An 18,504-nucleotide genomic window follows, 5' to 3' on the forward strand; every position below is an offset into this window, starting at 1 on the left:
ACACACACACACACACACACACACACACACACACACACACACACACACACACACACACACACACATGCACGCACGCACACACACATACACACACACACACTCCCAATGCACGCAGGCATCTCCCTGACTTCTCACAGACTTGGCTTTTAAATGGGCTGTTCCTGTGCTGACAGCTCAGCTAGAGAAGGCTGACTGATCCTGTCCCGTATTCAGAACTGAATGGATCTCGCATAGACATGGACCCAAGAGGCCGGAAAGGAATGTAGGACTGGATGCAGTTGTGATAAGATCATTTCCCCCCCTGATTTCCTGTGTAAACTTGGTCCGCTTTGAGGTAAGAACAACTAGAAAACTTTAGAAGATAAATAATAAATCTGCTTATATTGTGATAAACTGCTGGTTTGACTTTATACCTCACTCTGGGAGCCAGTCATGTCATCCTTCCTGAATACCAGTGTCTTTGTGACAGCAGTGGACATGAGTTGAGTGAGGTCGGTGTAGGTGGTCTCACTAATGTAAGTCCTTGTAGAGGTTGTTGCTCCCATCCATTTGGTTTTTGGAAAAAAAAAATGCACCTCTGGTCATAAAAGTAGACCAGAGTCTCTGTAACACCTTGAGTTCCTCTCATATGTCTGCAACATTTAATGGCCAAAACTGTTGGTTTTGTGTGGCTGGGTTGGCCTACTGGATTTTCATTGAGCTCATGAAGACCAGTGTAAAATTGGACTGAAATTTGCATAAGCACACTACACACAGATTTCTGGTTCACACAAGGAAGTAATTGTAACAGATCTGCTCTTGCCTGCAGCTAACATGCATTATATTTTAAAACAAAATGTAACAAATTAGGTGCAGAGCATTGTTTTTTTTTAAACATTTGTGCATACAAGAAAACCTTTAATGTGTTGCATTTTTTATATATATCTTGTCGGACTTTAAAAATAAACCCATTTGTTTGAGTTCACTCTCTGGTAGGCAGGGATACAGAAGAGAAATTCTTGTTTTTTTCTCTCTCTCTGGCTCAAGTCTGTCCTGCATTTTCTGACCTAGATGAGGCCAAGTTAAACATGCTAGGCTGGTCCAAACTGACAGAGAGCACTGTGTTGGGTTGTGAGCATGTCCATCACGCACTTCCTAGAGGAATAGAGACAGTAATTCAGACCAGAAGTCACCTATTTTTCCCTGTGCGCTTTCTCAGGGGTGGTAAATCCAAGCCTTAAGTCTTCCAGTTTTCGAGGGGCGACTCTGATGTAAGTATTAATGAAACTTGTTTTAAAATGTTCCCGTGGTTTCTGTTTATTATTCGATGGCAGTATAAAGTCCTTTGAGAGTTTGAGCAATAAATAACTCAGCCACTGTAGTTAACACACGCTGTCGAGTCAGACAGCGCAGCCAGGGACCAGGTCTCTAAAGGGTGAAGTAAGAAAGTGGCTATTTTGTTCTGTAATCGATCACATTTGGACAAACTTATACACTGAGCTCGTGTCTGGTAAAGTGCAGGAATATAAGCTTCCTTGTGCTTTTTTAAAATTAAAACACAAGCATCTTTTCAGTTGCAGTTTGCCGTCAGATCTACGTTGACTGAAACCGTTGGAAGCAAAGAATGTTAAAGGTTTCCATCCTTCAGCGAACCTGACTTGAACTTCCTCTTCAATTCGCGGACATTAACATTTTCATTCATGTTAGTCACTCTATTTGAGCTTCAGCGTAATTGCGCCCACCCCAGCTACCACCCCTCGACTTCTCCGTGGGCAGATCAGACAGCTATGTGGGTCGGCAGCTCCTAAAGCCATGTTAACAAGCACCTTCACAAAAGAGTGAGGGACTGTTAAACATTCAGGACTGCAGGGGTCTGGAAAGTGTGGGAGGAGGGCTGGAACGGGAGGACAGAGGTTGAGGAAGGGAAGGAGAAAAGAGGCTTCGAAAAAGCCCCCCCCCCCCCCCCCCCCCCCCCCCAAAAAAAATACATAGATTCATTGTTTTGAAGAAAACACCAAAAGCCAGGACAAGCGATGAGTCAGTAAATGTTGATGTTAGCTGGTTCATTGCTCCTGTCATTCATGCTGTAAACGCGAAAGTGTTCTGGGCAAAGTCAGAGGAAATGATCTTAAAGACAAATTAGCACTCATGCAGATCTGGTTGTATGAGAAAAGGGCTAAAAAGCCTGGCTAAAGTTCAAGCCTGACATTCAGGTTTTGGACCATCTGTAAGCAAACATCTTCCACAGCACACAGCTGATTCAGTGCCTGATAAAACTGGAAGTTGCGAATTCTCTTGAATCAAAACATCTCCCACATGAAACCCAATCTGTTCTCAAACAAGACCACAGTTTTTGCAGGTCTCATTAGCAAGATGCAACTACAAGAAAGCATCTCATTTATTGCCCCGTGCCCTCAGCTAAAGGCAGGTTATCTCAGTTTGAGTGTTTTTACTATTTATGTATGGTGAGACAATGAACCCTACTTAAATCTTGGCAAGAAAAAAAATGACATAAAGAAAACCAAACAAGCTCTTGATTCAACAAGTCTCCAATAGATTCTTCTACAAAGACGCCATTGTTGAGAACATCAGAGGCGGTTTAATGGGACATGTCATGACTAAATCTGCCTGACCTGAAACAACACGAGTGAATACACAACCACTGGTATCCATCACACTTAAACCTGTCTGGGTGAAGGTGCCAATCAGGGGTAGATGAGCTGCCATGAATAACCAGTAACTGTCTGAGTTATTTTGCTCTTAGCAACCGGTTTTCACTACCTCATGATGCAAAAAACTATTCAGGCAAATATTTGATTATTGGGTTTTATTTCTTTTCAAAGACTGCAATCTAGTTTTCTCAGCTGTTGTCAGCTCAGTTTTCGGTGGCCCTCGGTGCCCTCACCAGCCACAGGGGGTGGAAGCGTTGGGGGAGGTGGCCAGGGCCAGGCTGCTGGATGCTGCCTGGGTTCTCGTTTGATCTCAGCTAGAGACCTCCGCCTGTGAGAGGCGACCACAACTGGACATCCGTTCATCATCTCCGTGTTTACTTGGTTCTGAAAAGCTTGCCTAGCAATTAATCATTTTTAAACTTAGCTAATAAAATTATTGCCAAGGTTTTCATTTTTTCTTTTTAAAAAGCTGCTGCTATACTTTGTCGTTTTAAAAATGATTTTTAACTCCCACATTAAATATCAAAAAGGTAGCTTTTTCTCAGGAAATAATGGGTTTTCCACATGTACTCTAGCTTTTGTTGGGTTTGTCTAAATTCAGTGGTTTTAGCCCACTTAGGGGGCATTTGTCGGCTGCTAATGTCACTGTGCCATGTCATATTGTTCCAATTCATAAGAGACTCATGCGGCCCAAAAAACTGCAAAAAAGTGGGCTGTATCTGAGTATCCAACACGGCCGATGATATCCCAGCATTCATTGTGCCATCAGCAAACTAAATGGAAAAAATGAAGAAGGTGGAAATTTTTTTACAGCAGCGTTTGGAATTTCATCACAGACCAAAGAATCGGTTTTCAATTGTACGTTTAGCAACTACATTTACAATTACAAGAACTGATAGTGGAGCTAAACCCAAATTCCTATTTTTTAAAATCCTTTTATTAATACTGAATTTTGTGAAGTTATATTGTGAAAAGACAACTGAAGGCATGTGTTATAAAATGTACCACTAACAGAGCAGCGTGCTGTTTGTGCAGCCTATACTGACGGCCTACGGTCCACGTAGGGTGAGGCCTTTGTGGGCAACAGTCTATGTGGGCTACAACTGAGTATTGACACAAGATTCAAAATTGACTGTACACTGCAATAAAATAGCCATCTGAAAATATGTCAAAAATGACTAGATTATAGTCTGAATCTTCTCAATTTAAGGATACATTCACACCTGACCCACTTTTTGAGGTGGTCTCAGTCCGCTTCTGGTGTGAATACAGACCAGCTTTGACCCAAACCAACTACAAGGGAACATATGCCTTTTTGGACATCATGAGCCACCATTGCTAAGCATCATGGTAAAAATTAGCCCTTCAGTGTTGGTAATGCTACCACTACACGGATGCCACAATGAATCGTGGACAGACTACAAGGAGACACTGTACCTCCTCGATATTTGGACAGATGCACACATAACTCATCTGCTGGAGAAAACACACAAGGATGCAGTTGTGTTCTTCATCGTTAGTGAGAAAATGAAGGAGCAGGGGGGGTTGAGCGCTCTTCATAACAATGTTGCATTAAAGTGCAAAACTTTGATTATACTTCAATCTTTCTTTCTGGGTCTGTACTCAGTCCCACTCCCGTCATTTCTGTCCATTGGGAGCAATGATCGTCACCCACAAGGCTTTTTGACAAATTATAGTCTGCTTACAAAAAGATACACCAAACGAAAGAAATAAAGTCTGCTTTAGGGCTTGGCGTGGCTTTTTGACGGTCTGAAAATCATTCCCATGATGCACCCTGGTTCTTCTACAGGTACAGATAGAGAGTGAATGAAAAAATTCTCTTATCATATAGCACAAGATTTGATCAGATTTTTTCCCGTAGCTTGGCCAAACATTTACAAATGATCTGGCCTAAACAAAAGTGCTGAGTCTTTCTCGAGTAGCTGTACAATTATGTTTCTATTTTTGTTTCGTTGTTCAGTTTTTCCCACAACGTCACCTGTCTGACATGAATGTCTTTGTTGAACTCAAGCGTGAGAAGAAAGATCAGTGGCTGCAGCAGGTTCGAAAACAAACAGGCAAAGGAAAAGGGGAGATGAATAGAAACAGAGCAGGTTTGTGGACATTCCCCCATATGGTGGGCCTGTCTTCAAATCAAGCCTGTGTTTACACAGACCTAAAGCTCAACTGATCAAGCCAGCATCCAGTCCCATGTGGTGGCCCCTGTTGGGACAGAGGGTGATGTAGCATCTCAGCTATGTGAACCTTAACTGCACCAAATTGACACAAAACTGCTCGTTTGCCACTATACTAAGATAGGACATTACCTCATAAAGTTTCTTGGGAAATTTCTCATGGTTTCCTCATCCGCAAAAGCCACATGAGAGGAACACAAGTTCGGCTGCTGCCACAGTCAAACTGGAAGGGTGCACTTTACTTCATGATTATCTTTAAGTTGTAAGACTCATCAACCAGAAGTGAGCCAAGAAAGGCACGCTCAGATACCATAATGAGTTTTTGTTGAGGGCCGGTGGTTGGAGAGCCTCATAAAGAGTCAGTGATAGTGGTGAGTCAGTTGGTTAACATTTACTTGAAAAGCCCTCACGAGATAAATAGATTAATGGTAAAATTTGATTTTTCCTATTTATTTTAACTTTTCTTTTTTCCCCTCTGTGTCTCTTTAGAAAACCTAGAGTCTGATGAGTGCAGCAGGGCTAACTGTCAGCTTCAAGGGTCGCCAACGGGACTTTATGATGGACCAGAAAGTCAGCAAGCTCACCTCTGGCTTTCAGCGCAGCTCCACGTCAGACGATGACTCGGGCTGCGTGTTGGAGGAGTACGCCTGGGTACCACCTGGCCTTCGACCCGAACAGGTAAAGTAGAATCTACAGCGCATAAAATAAGTATTGAACACGTCAACATTTTTCTCAGTAAATATATTACTAGAGGTGCTAATGACGAGAAATTTTCACCAGGTGTTGGTAACAACCCAAGTGATCCATACATACATACAAAGAAATCAAACCATGAATGTCCAGAAATGAAGTTATTTGTAATAATGTGGAATGGCACAGGGAAAAAGTATTGAACACACTTACTGAAATTTATCTAATACTTTGTACAAAAGCCTTTGTTGTCAATGACAGCTTCAAGATGCCTCCTGTATGGAGAAACTAGTGGCATGCATTGCTCAGGTGTGATTTTGGCCCATTCTTCCACACAGTCTTCAAATCTTGAAGGTTTCGTGGACCTCTTCTATGAACTCTGATCTTTAGTTCTTTCCATAGATTTTCTGTTGGATTCAGGTCAGGTGATTGGCTGGGCCATTCCAGCAGCTTTAGTTTCTTTCTCTGAAACCAACTGAGAGTTTCCTTGGCTTTGTGTTTGGACTCATTGTCTTGCTGAAATGTCCAGCCACGTTTCATCTTCATCATCCTGGTAGATGGAAGCAGATTTTTATCAAGAATGTCTCTGTACATTTTTCCACTCATCCTTCCTTCAATTATTTGAAGTTTGCCAGTACCATATGCTGAAAAACAGCCCCACACCATGATGTTCCCACCTCCAAACTTCACTGTTGGTATGGTGTTTTTGGGCTGATGTGCAGTGCCATTTGACCTCCAAACATGATGTGTATTCTGGCATCCAAACAGTTCAATGTTGGTCTCATCTGACCAGACTATATTCTCCCAGTATTACACAGGCTTGTCTAAATGTTGTGCAGCAAACTTTAAGGAGCTTCAACATGCTGTTTCTTCAGCAGTGGAGTCTTGCGTGGTGAGCGTGCATACAGGCCATGGTGGTTCAGTGCATTACTTATTGTTTTCTTTGAAACAATCGTACCTGCTAATCCCAGGTCTTTCTGAAGCTCTCCACAAGTGGTCCTTGGCWCTTGGACAACTCTTCTGATAATTCTTTTCACTCCTTTGTCAGAAATCTTGCGAGGATCACCTGGTCGTGGTCGGTTTATGATGAAATGATGTTCTTTCCACTTCTGAATTATGGCCCCAACAGTGCTCACTTGAACCTTCAGAAGTTTAGACATTCTTCTGTAACCGATGCCATCATTATGCTTTGCAACAATAAGSTTGTGAAGGTCTTGAGAGAGCTCTTTATTTTTACCCATCATAAGATGGTTCTTGTGTGATACCTGGCCATCATTTGGGACTGAACCAGCTGATATTAACTTGCACTGACAAGGGGCAGACTTGTTTTCAAATTACTGAGAGAGTTCAGCTGGTGTCTTGGCTTTCCATGCCTTTTTTACACCTCCCTTTCTTCATGTGTTCAATACGTTTTCCCTGTGCCATTCCACATTATTACAAATAACTTCATTTCTGGATATTAATGGTTTGATTTCTTTGTATGTATGGATCACTTGGGTTGTTACCGACATCTGGTGAAAATTTCATGTCATTAGCACCTCTAGTAATATATTTACTGAGAAAAATGTTGACGTGTTCAATACTTATTTTACCCGCTGTATCTACTAAGGAAAAAAAAAACACTTTTGCCTTCTCAGTTTAGATCTCGAGTAAAAACAAAAGTAAATGTACAAAAATGTAAACATACGTGCTTTACTCTGGTAACTGCTTCACAAATCATTTCTTTTCTAAATCATCAGCAAGAATGATGATCCATCCCCAGACAGAGTTTAAAAACAGCCATGACCTGATTTTAACTCCCTTATAGCCCATTTTCTTGGCCTATATAAATGGTATTCAGCACACACATATGATGAAAGCACCAGGTTTCTGGAAAATGACACCTTTGGGATGAAAAACATGTTTCTTAAAATCTGTTCGGTGCTTTTATAAAACTGACTTAAGAATCTGGTTTTTGAGCCATTTGCTTCATTTGAGTCACTGAGTCGTGTAAACAACGGTTTCAAACCACTGATAAAACTGGATTGAAACAGGAAAATGATCCATTTATTTGTGGGGAAAATAGTGAATATTTCAGGGGAGGACTACGTTGGTATTGGCATGATGTCCAGAATCTTAAACTTTTAAACCCAGGTAAAAGAGGTACTCTTCAAAACAGCACATACATATGTCACTGTTTTGATTTGCTCTCAAGTCATGAGTTGTACTTTGCGTTTGTCATTACTGATTCAAATAAGTGAGTCGGACAGTAGAGTGTCAGTTGAGCTGAAACAAGAAACCCGAGCTTCTGCTTTTCCCACAGGGCTAATTCAGTGATTAGTTTGAAAATTATTGAAGGCAGTAAGAATAGAAGCTGCATTTTAGTGACATCTTGCCTGTCTAGTATCTTCTTTTCAGATAGTATCTATAGCTGGCTAGTTGTAGCAGAGACAAATCAGTGAGTCAATAAGTCAATGAAAAGGAAGAATGAGTCAGTAAAATGACTGAGTTTTGAGTTCTTGGTTCAAGACTCGAACATCACTGCTTATTATTTAACATACACATATGGGCAAGACATGTGTCAAACTCAAGGCCTGTGGGCCAAATATGGCCCACCATGGCATTTTATGTGGCCCATGAGAGCTTCAAAGCATTAATGTCTTAAAGTAAGCATATGCTGCTTTAAAGCCAGCAATGACCATAAACTGTGTCTCCTATAATGCATGTCAATTATTTTACCCTCAAAATTACGGCATCCCACCAGCTACTTACCACAACTTAACAGTGAGTAAAACTCACTTACTTTTACTTTTAATAGTAAGTCTGTGATATTTATTTCACATTTAGTCAGTCGTACATGTACTATTTTTCAGTGAAGACATGTTAAAACTCTGTTTCTATGCACAAAATGCCATGTAGAGCTCAGTTGTTGTTTGTTAGTGGTGCTCAGCTGTAGTAATGAGACAAGGAACATGACGTTTCATGTTTAAACACGACATGTCATACGAAGTACACAACATACAGTTGGCCCTTTGAGCACCACCATAATGCTCATGTAGCTTTTGGTGAAAATGAGTCGGACATCCCCACTCTAGTAGGACAAAGTCTGCTGTGATCATTAGAAATCTGCTCAAAGATAGATATAGTGAGTCAAAGTTTCTGATCCTGGCTGGTTAAGCATTATTATTGCCGCCACAGGGAAGCCAGCTTTAAGTGGCACTTCCCTCCAAAATGGCAGCATTTTTTTCTTCCTACCTTCCTTTCCTACTATGTTCCCTCCAGCCTTTAATCTCCCTCCATCCCATCAGCTTGTTAAACACCAACACATGCACTGAGTGGGTGTAGGGCCAGACAAAGACAAAAGAATGCAGCGAAAGCTTTAACATGTATGGCCTTTTGTTTGGGGAAAATGCAAAGGTCAACTGTAATGCCTTTACTGCAGCCAGTTCTCTAAATGGGCTGTGTATTGGGGTCATCCTTACAGTGCAGAAACAGATTGGTTCCTGGGTGATAACTGACTGTTCCTTAGCCCCTAAGGAGCTGGATGAGGGGTAATAGCAGTATAAAGATGTGCATAATTTATGGTGGTGGAGGTAAACTGTCCCCTTTGCCTCACAGACAACCAAAGCTGCAGGAAGTCTCACAACACACAAGACAGGCTCATCCAACCTCTTTATCTGGCCGAATGTAATTGCCCCTTACTCATAAAGTTAGGATTTCAGTGGCCAGCCCTAAGGGTCAGGGGACTGTCGGAACGAGCTGCTTTGTCCTGTCCTTTTAGAGACAAACTTATAGCTGACAAATACGTTTAATATGACCTGTTGACTGGATTTGATGAGGATACTTATTTCTCCAAAACGGGGTTGACGACTGTACTTTTCTCTTTGGAATAAAACCTATGGTGTGCTTAGTCCACAAACTCTAACTCCACAAAGTCATACATTTTTACATAGAGTTGTCCCAGACTGTGTTTCTCTTCAAATTATGAGTTAGGCTAATATTTTTCTGGAAAAACAAAACAAAAATAACAATAATAATAACAATATTGTCATTTCAGAATACACATCAGAATACACAATATCATACTGTAGTTGCAGAGAATCAGAATAAATTACTTACATAAACTGAATACAGCTAATACTGTATATTAGGCCAGCCAGTTGAACCTTAATGTTTCAGCTATCTACAAGACTGATCAAGAGGATTTTTGTCCAAAACTGGCACGTACAAATCAGTCATTTAAATATGTATTTTCATTTTTAAAAAATTCACTGGCAAGTTATGACAAAATATATCCAATATTTTGTTTTCTTAATTTATCACCCCACTTTTGTGGGTTTTTATGCAGCTACTGGTGGTTTGATTTGGCAGGCATTAGCCTGAGGAAAAGAGAAAAAAAGGAGAGAACTGACAACAGTTTAAATATATATTACTTTAAAAAAATATGGTAGGTCTTTATGATTCAGATTTATCATTCACAAGGGGAGTTTATATACATATATATACATATATATAAAAACCTCTCTTTGGGTTGTTACAGTGTTAAAGACATCAATCACAGATTGTGAAAATCCCATATTTGGAAAGGTTTTCCTTGACATTTTTTCTCTGATTTGCTCAGATCCAGTTATATTTTTCCTGCCTGCCTGAGGATAAGATCCCTTATGTCAACAGTCCAGGAGAGAAGTTCAGAGTCAAGCAGCTCCTCTACCAACTGCCGCCACATGATAATGAGGTGAGAATATATTTTGTTTGCAACTGTACTACATCTCCCCCTCAGCAGGTCTTCTCATTTACACTGTGGCTACCAGAAAAGATCTTCTCAGCAGGTTGTTTGAGTAGATGCATCTCTTGCGGCTCAGTAAACCCACACGTTAAACTCTCTGCCATCTTGGCTTCTGTGTTGACATCACACCTTAGAGGATCTTTGTTCCACAATCTTAAACCCATGTTGTTTGGGCACAAAGTAGCTTTTGACTCGATGACTTTATGATGTTTGCCAGAAGCCCCCACCAGCAGGATTCCTGTCATAACAGCGGTTTTTATATGAGGACTCCTCAGCAGGAGAGAGGGACGCTGGTTAAAAAGAGACTTTATGTGATGCCACCACCGCAGTGGCACCACACTTCGACTTGGCCGCCTCTCTTCCTTTGTTCCCTGGCCTCTTCACTTCATTCTGAACACAGGACCTTGTTTGTGTAAACGTCTGCTTTCCCTCTTGTTAAGGCTTTGGGAAACATCAAAAAGAGCAGTTGTAAAAAATGAGCTTCTCGGTCACTGTGGGTGGAGATCTGTTGTGGGGTGTAGGAAGGGCAAGCTGGGGTCAAAAGTTGCTTTTATTCAGTAAGCTCTGCTATTCACTCTGTCTTCTGTCAGACCCTTAATAACCAATTGCTAAAATTCCTGCAACACTGGTTTTTAATACACTTGAATAGTACTTAAATCACACTAACAATATATAGTTCAGAATATTTAAAATGTCCTTCTCTGGAAAGTTTATAAACAAAGAATATCTTACCTGTTGTAGAAAGTTCTTTGAACTTCTCTAATCGCAAAAATTTTACAACAGTGATTCTTGCAGAAATATGAAATTGCTGCCAGAAGTGCTGCTGCAACAAATTTATCCTGCACTGAAAAAAAAACCATGTAAGGTTTACTCGATAAAATCCTTGTAACAATTTGCAGCTCGTTTCATGTAAATTTTCCTGCTGTAATATCAGGTACGGTTTACTTGTCAGTATTACGTAAAATGTACTTACCACAATTAACAGTCATAAATTTACTGAGTAATTGTTACTCAACTATTTTTTTAATTACTGTATATATACTGTCATACATAACAATATTTTATTTACTTTACCAAATTAATTTATATAAATATGACTAAGAATTTTAAATTATTTAATTGAAAGTTACTCAGTAAATTCATGAATTTTAACCGGGGTGGGAAGTACATTTTACCTAATACTGACAAGAAATTTGTACCCGCAGCTAAAAAAAAGTTGAGGTAGTCTGGACGGGTTCTTTTATTTAAATCTAGGATCCTTTATCTATTTTTTTATCATTATGATCTGATATTACTGCAGTAAATTCTACTTACAGTGCTAGTACAAATTATTACTATTTTATCTAGTAAATTTTACAAGTGTTTTCTTTCAGTGTATGTTAACAAATTGAAGGAAATGGAAGGGTATTTCCTATACCTATATCATTTTTTTCATCATTAAATTGATTAAAGATGGCAGCAATCAACTTTGGGATGAGTTGTGTTCACACTAGCTCATCAATCCAGTCAGAATTTCACTTTATTTTTTCAAACTGATTGTTTAAACAGCTGTGCAACAGGTAAGATAGTGCCAACCTTTCCACAGAACCAACTTTAAAACATAAGAATCCTTACTTTAGTCAAAATGTGCATCCTCTTGTGCTTAGACTTTAGTATTAGAAAATAAGATTCCAAAACATAGACATTTTATGTGCAAGTTCAACTTTTAAATTGGTTTAAATATCTACATAAAATTTGTTGATTTCTTTTCTCAGGTACGGTATTGCCAATCTCTCTCAGAGGAAGAGAAGAAAGAGCTACAAATGTTCAGTGTCCAAAGAAAGAAGGAGGCATTAGGCAGAGGCATAGTCAAACTGTTACCCCGCAATCTTCTGAACAGCATTTGCGAACACGTAAGTTGTACACACCAGTGTCTAAAAAGCTGCTTTTGGAATCATGAGCCGAGTTTTTGTTGTCCTGTCAAAAGTAAATCCATCTCAGTTGCTGGCATCTGTGCAGTCTGGGTTCAAATTTAACTAAAACTTTAATTGAAAAGCTGCAATATGTCTCAAGTTCCTACATGTTATTTAGGAGATTATGATATACAGGTTGACAAATTGCATTCATGTCTAATAAATCCCTCTGAACATGCTTAATGTGCTAGATTAGCTTCAGAAATTATTGCGCTTTGTATTTACAATGATCAGTGAGCCAGAAAGTATACCCATAAATTGATGTCAATTCATAGTTTTAAGAATGTGATTGTCAAAAACAAACTTAGAAATAATATTTCATTTGAAAAATGGTGTCTTTGTGAAATGAATTTGATAAAGACAAGCAGGGGAAACTTATCACTTAAACCTCCTGTTGTAGTACTGTTAGGATAGCTATAATGAACCAGTCATTTCTTGATTACAGTGTGGGGAAAGCATCAGTGGAGGGGAAATGGCAGTGTTTGCCTCAAGAGCGAGTCCAGAGCTGTGTTGGCACCCAGCATGCTTTGCCTGCTCCACTTGTACCGAACTGCTGGTGGATTTGATCTACTTCTACCATGATGGAAAAATCCACTGTGGAAGGCACCACGCTGAGCTACTCAAACCACGCTGCTCGGCTTGTGACGAGGTATAACCACAGGAGTGGAAAAAATACTGTAATAACTGTAGAGCAGGGGGAGAGAGATCTGGAATTTATTTCTTTAATCGTCTGGAATAGCAATAACATTTGTCTTCAGAATAATAAAAGAAGAAAAATAAATTAGCATAATTTATTATACGTTTTTTTCTTTCTTTTTCTTTTTTCCCCCCCTAGATCATTTTTGCTGATGAGTGCACCGAGGCAGAGGGTCGCCACTGGCACATGAAGCACTTCTCCTGTTTTGAATGCGAGACAGTTCTGGGAGGGCAGCGGTACATCATGAAGGATGGCAGACCGTACTGTTGTGGCTGCTTTGAGTCTCTCTATGCAGAATATTGTGAGGCCTGCGGAGAAAACATCAGTAAGACGATGCTGTTCTAGTTCAAACATTTGCCACATATTTTTGTCTTCTAAACAGCACATTGCCTATAATCTGACATCATCCTTTTCCAGGTGTCGATCACGCTCAGATGACCTACGATGGGCTCCACTGGCATGCCACTGACAGTTGCTTCAGCTGTGCCCAGTGTAAGAGTTCTTTGATCGGTTGTCCTTTCCTGCCATACCAGGGTCGTATTTACTGCTCCAAGTCCTGCACTCTTGGGGAGGATGTGCACGCTTCTGACTCTTCGGACTCCGCCTTCCAGTCAGCGCGTTCACGAGAATCCCGCAGCAGCGTGCGCTTGGGGAAGAGCAGCCGCTCAGCCGATCAGTGCAGACAGTCGCTGCTCTTCTCACCATCGGTCAACTACAAGTTCCCCGGCATTAGCGGAAATGCAGAGGACACCCTGACCAAGATGATAACCCACAGGAACTTGTCTGATGAGCATTTATGGAGGGGCCACGGAGAGGAGACCGAGCCAGCTGAAGACCCAGAGGAGGAGTGGGCTGAACATGAAGATTACATGACTCAGTTGATATTAAAGTTTGGAGAGAATGGGATCTTCCAGCAGGCCAGTGACTTGAGACCCACTGATTTTTTGATAGCTGAAAAGGATCCCAAGTCAAAGCAGGAGTCCTCCAAAACCGGCAGTGGTGGAAGAGATACAAGTGGAGGCTTGGTTAGTAAGAAGTACCAGACTGACATGTACTGGACACAATCTCAAGATGGGCTAGGGGACTCAGCCTATGGTAGCCATCCGGGGCCAGCAAGCCGAAAAATCCAGGAGCTGGAGCTGGATCATATGGCAGGAGGGGGCCTCCAAGGAGAGGAACCACAATGGTACACTGACTCTTTAGAGTGCATCACAAATGAATTCAAGAAAACAAATCAGAGTGTCCGTGGCTCCATGGAGTCCCTTGCTCTATCCAATATTACTGGTGAGTAGACAGAGTCTGACCCATTTGTGTTGATGTTTATGTTTTGAATGGTCGTTTGTTTACCTTGAAGCATTTTGTAACACTTTTCCCATCTTTTACAGGGGCCTCTGTCTGTGCAGATTTTATAACTAGACCTCAAGTATATTCCTTGCAAACTCCCCATGAATTTGATACAGAAGACTGTGAGAAAACCAGTAATATGGGAACTCTAAACTCTTCAATGTTACAAAGAAGTACAAACTCCCTAAAGAGTCTTGAGGAGGAGGAGAATGTTCCAGGAGAGGAAGTACCCTTGCAGGAAAGACCGAAACCTCACATCCCTGCCCTGAGGAGGGCCCGCTCACAGTCCAGGCACCAACAAGTCAAGTTCTCCGACGACGTGGTAGACAATGGTCATTATGGTGAGCTCCCATTGCGGCAGCCTCCTATGAGTGAACGGACTCGTCGGAGAGTGTACAACTTCGAGGAACATGGCCAGAACCTTCAATCTGGTCACCACAATCATCATCACAGGAGGCGCAGAAGTCGCAAATCTCGCTCTGACAATGCTCTCAACCTTCTGCCCAAAGAGAGAGCAAAGGTGTGCTACAAAGTAGACCAAAGAGGCAGTGCCATGGGACCAAAGGGGCATCAAGTCTTCCATGGTCACCCCAATGCAGCTGCCTTGACGGACCACAGACTACACGGCCCAGCAAACGGGAGGTTCTTGGGACTTTATGGTGATGACGATGACTGGTGTTCTACGTGTTCATCCTCCTCCTCCGATTCAGAGGAAGAGGGTTTCTTTTTGGGTAAGCCCATACCCCAGCCCAGGCCACACAGACATTACTACACTGAGAACTTGGCCCATTCTGTAGCCAGCATGTCCTCTCCTCCTTATGACCAATGGACTAAGTCCAAAAAGAAAAAAGGCCACAAAGGGAAAAACTGTATAATCTCATAGGCTTTACTTGGCTTTAATGTCATGCTGCCACTCACAGCTTGTCTACTTTTAACACCTCACATCACTCAGTTAATCAAAATGGTTGTTTGACATAAAACTTATTAGTGTGTGGAATGGCAAACGGGATCATTTCAGAATAAAACATTTATGAAACATGTTTATTTAACAGTGCCAATAAGATGTATTAACTGTAGAGTGGGGGAAGAAAAATATGACAACTTTGGTAACTTTGACGTGCCTTGTTTGTACCACAAAAGCATTTATATTTAACTATAGGCAGTTTATAGTCATTTAATATGGGTAATATAAATTAGAGAACACATTTTCTGTGTCCAAGCTCAGCAAATGTGTTGCTTCCAGACTTGTGTGGCTTATATAAAAGCACTGTATGTATTACATTGCTTGGTTGAGCAGTGTATTATTGGGTCATTTATTATAAGCAAATGTAGTCTGTATAAATGTACAAACTGGAAAGTAAGGCCATAATAGGTGACTGTAATAAAACTATCTGCATGTTTTTTTTGTTGCAGACATAATAAATGATGCATTGTAAAAAAAATCTATATAAACATGTACTTTTTTGATGTCTCATTTTTTATTTTGAAATAAAATAAGTATAAAGCATAAACTACAAGCAGCACAGTTCCAGTACAAAATAAGACAAAAAAAGGATAAACTTGGAAATAATGTTTTTGTACAAACAGCATTTTACTTGCAAAATATCCAGGGTGGATTATTTGCCTGTTCATTGAAGAAGGCTGCTGAGTCTATTTACGGTCAAAGAAAAATAAAATTTTGAGTTAAACTAACAGAAAAGTCAAGGTCCATGATTTACTTGTGTTTTCTGTCCAAACCCTGGTTAGAAGGAATTTTAATATCAAGAGTGTTTATGACATTGTGAATTGATTTAAACATCTCATTTAAAATTTTTGTCAATACTACAGGTACCAACACATTTATTTTAATCAATTAATAAAACTAGTCTAGTTTCAATACATCACTCTGCTTAATACACAAGTGATACGTTTTTAGATCAGTTATTTGACTAAAAGCAACATAAAAATGTAAAAAATAAAATAAAATCCTTGAATAAAGGAGGTCAATTCTTCAGTCCACAAATTTCTACATTTGTTGGAAGCATCATTAGTCCACAATCTCACTTGTGATTCGAGATACAGGGCTTATTCTGAGTTGTGTGGAGGTTCTAATATCTCATCCAGTTCGGCCACAAAACTCCTCAGGGAATCGAGGCAGCGCTGTTTCATCTCCAACAGACTCTTATCCAGCGGTGCCTTTAGCAGACCTTCCAGACTGGGCTCCTTGTCTACCAGGATCTTCACCACGGTGCGAAATGTCTCACAGTCTTGGCTGTAGTGCTGCACATCAAACATCAATCATATTAGGCAAGCAGTAATTCATAAAGAGAAAAAAAAGTAATCTTTTACTCGTCTCAAGCCATATCTCTATTTTTTACAATAAAGGCACAGTGATACTAAACCAAACATTTGAATCTTTGTTTTTAAGCGGGATACAGAGGAAAGATTTTGAACAATTATTATTTTATGTGTTGTAGACAGAACAGAGTTCATCTGTCTGTGAGACATTTACAAGCTAACAAATATAATGAACCCTTTTCTGCTTTATTTATGAATTGCATGAAACACGTGGATGACTGTATATAAACCTTGGCTTTTGACTTTAACATCTTAATATTTTTGAAGGACAAAATGATTGTACTGAAACAAAATTAATACCATAACTTTCACACTATTTGGTATAAGATGTTGCTGACAACTTTTGATGTTAAAAATCTAGCTGATTAAGAAGACAACTAATCTAGACAAATGGTAGGTCTGAAAAAAGCCTTATGCCTGGTTCACACAGTGAGATTTTAAAATAGGTGGATGACTTTCAAAACCTGAGACCCCATGCACAAAGTTATAAAAGTCATTGATATAACAGGTTTGGTCTTACAGTGTATGGTGTATAGCCACACTGCAAAAACAACACACCACACATGAACAGATTTCACTCAGAAATATTATGATGTCAGATGGGAAATCTCGCAAAACCCCTCAAGATCAAACGTGAGTTCAGAGTAAACAAACATGGTCGACGAGGAAAAATTAATGTGGACTATTTTTAACAGAGAAAATACAAAACAAAAAGACGTCTCAGATGTCCACTGGACCTTCTGGTGCACCATGGCAGTTTTTTGTCATCTGTATTTTGGATTCCACTCCCACCTGGATTTCTGATTGGCTACAAATCCCATTCAACAAGCTGTGAGCTTGTTTGTCCTCCGGGGAACACCATACACTATTGTATATTGTCCCAAGACAATATAACACATTGCATATCCCCAATTTGAAGTCAGAACGGTCATGGTGTCCTTGCGGGCTGGCTAGATCACTCTTAACACACCACACACGGCAGGAATATCTCGTAAGATTATCTTTAGAGCCATCACAATAATCGGGGCATTCTTAAGATTGTCAGAAGGGCAAAGATTGGGTCAAAAATCAGCATGAATATCTTGCCATGTAAACCTGGCATTACTATTTGACAGAAAAACAAATCCCTATAATATTTTTAATACACTTTAACTGCTTATTATGTTGATTTGTAGTGTTTAATTCAATTCAGTTTATTTATATAGCGCCAAGTCACAGCATTTGTCGTCTCAGGGAACTACACTAAAAAAAATATCTAAAAAGTCCATCCATCCATCTTCTGTACCCGCTTATTCCTTTCAGGGCTGCGTGGGTCACTGGTGCCCATATCCAGCAGTCACAGTGCGATGGGCGGGGTACACCCTGGACAGGTCGCAAGTCCATCACAGAGACACACATAGAGACAAACGAGACAAACAACCACTCACTCTCTCACTCACACCTAGGGACAATTTAGAGTTATCAATTAACCCGAGTCATGTTTTTGGTCTGTGGGAGGAAGATGAAGTACCCGGAGAGAACCCACGCATGCACGGAGAGAACATGCAAACTCTACCCAGAAAGGTCCCCGGGCCTGGATTTGAACCGGCAACCTTCTTGCTTAGAGGCATCAGCTCTACCAAGCCACCGTGCCGCCCTATCTAAAAAGTTTACAGTGTAATTACCAAACAAATTATTTTATAAAGGTAGATTTACTATGACGTGGTAGGAATAAATTTATTCTACATGTTGCTACACAAAAGCAAAAATAATCATTATTTATCATATTACAATAATGCAGGCTATTATCACTGCATCACAATAAATATACCACCCCACCACACACACACACACACACACACACACACACACACACACACACACACACACACAC

General features: G+C 40.3%; 2 protein-coding genes across 6 annotated transcripts in view; one reads left to right on the forward strand and one right to left on the reverse strand.

The window, feature by feature from the left end:
- The window catches only part of prickle1a (prickle homolog 1a), a 34,087-nt gene extending 18,347 nt beyond the window's left edge, over positions 1–15,740 (forward strand). The window contains exons 1-8 of one of the 2 annotated variants that reach the window (XM_014020825.1): positions 51–334; positions 5,336–5,524; positions 10,137–10,250; positions 12,056–12,193; positions 12,699–12,902; positions 13,089–13,275; positions 13,368–14,234; positions 14,336–15,740. In XM_014020825.1, the coding sequence (XP_013876279.1) occupies positions 5,351–5,524; positions 10,137–10,250; positions 12,056–12,193; positions 12,699–12,902; positions 13,089–13,275; positions 13,368–14,234; positions 14,336–15,177 (2,526 nt within the window). In that variant the 5' untranslated portion in view covers positions 51–334; positions 5,336–5,350 and the 3' untranslated portion in view covers positions 15,178–15,740. Of the gene's footprint in view, positions 1–50; positions 335–5,335; positions 5,525–10,136; positions 10,251–12,055; positions 12,194–12,698; positions 12,903–13,088; positions 13,276–13,367; positions 14,235–14,335 lie in introns of those variants that run through there. The other variant, XM_014020824.1, reaches the window with a different exon arrangement.
- A 13-nt stretch (positions 15,741–15,753) lies between these two features.
- The window catches only part of LOC106526264 (periphilin-1), a 24,934-nt gene continuing 22,183 nt past the window's right edge, over positions 15,754–18,504 (reverse strand). For all 4 annotated transcript variants that reach the window (XM_014020829.1, XM_014020826.1, XM_014020827.1 and 1 more), the window contains one exon: positions 15,754–16,553. In XM_014020829.1, coding sequence (XP_013876283.1) covers positions 16,359–16,553 — 195 coding nt within the window. In that variant the 3' untranslated portion in view covers positions 15,754–16,358. The remainder of the gene's footprint in view (positions 16,554–18,504) is intronic.

This window comes from Austrofundulus limnaeus, unplaced genomic scaffold (assembly GCF_001266775.1).
Source record: "Austrofundulus limnaeus strain Quisiro unplaced genomic scaffold, Austrofundulus_limnaeus-1.0 Scaffold267, whole genome shotgun sequence".
NCBI lineage: Eukaryota > Metazoa > Chordata > Actinopteri > Cyprinodontiformes > Rivulidae > Austrofundulus > Austrofundulus limnaeus.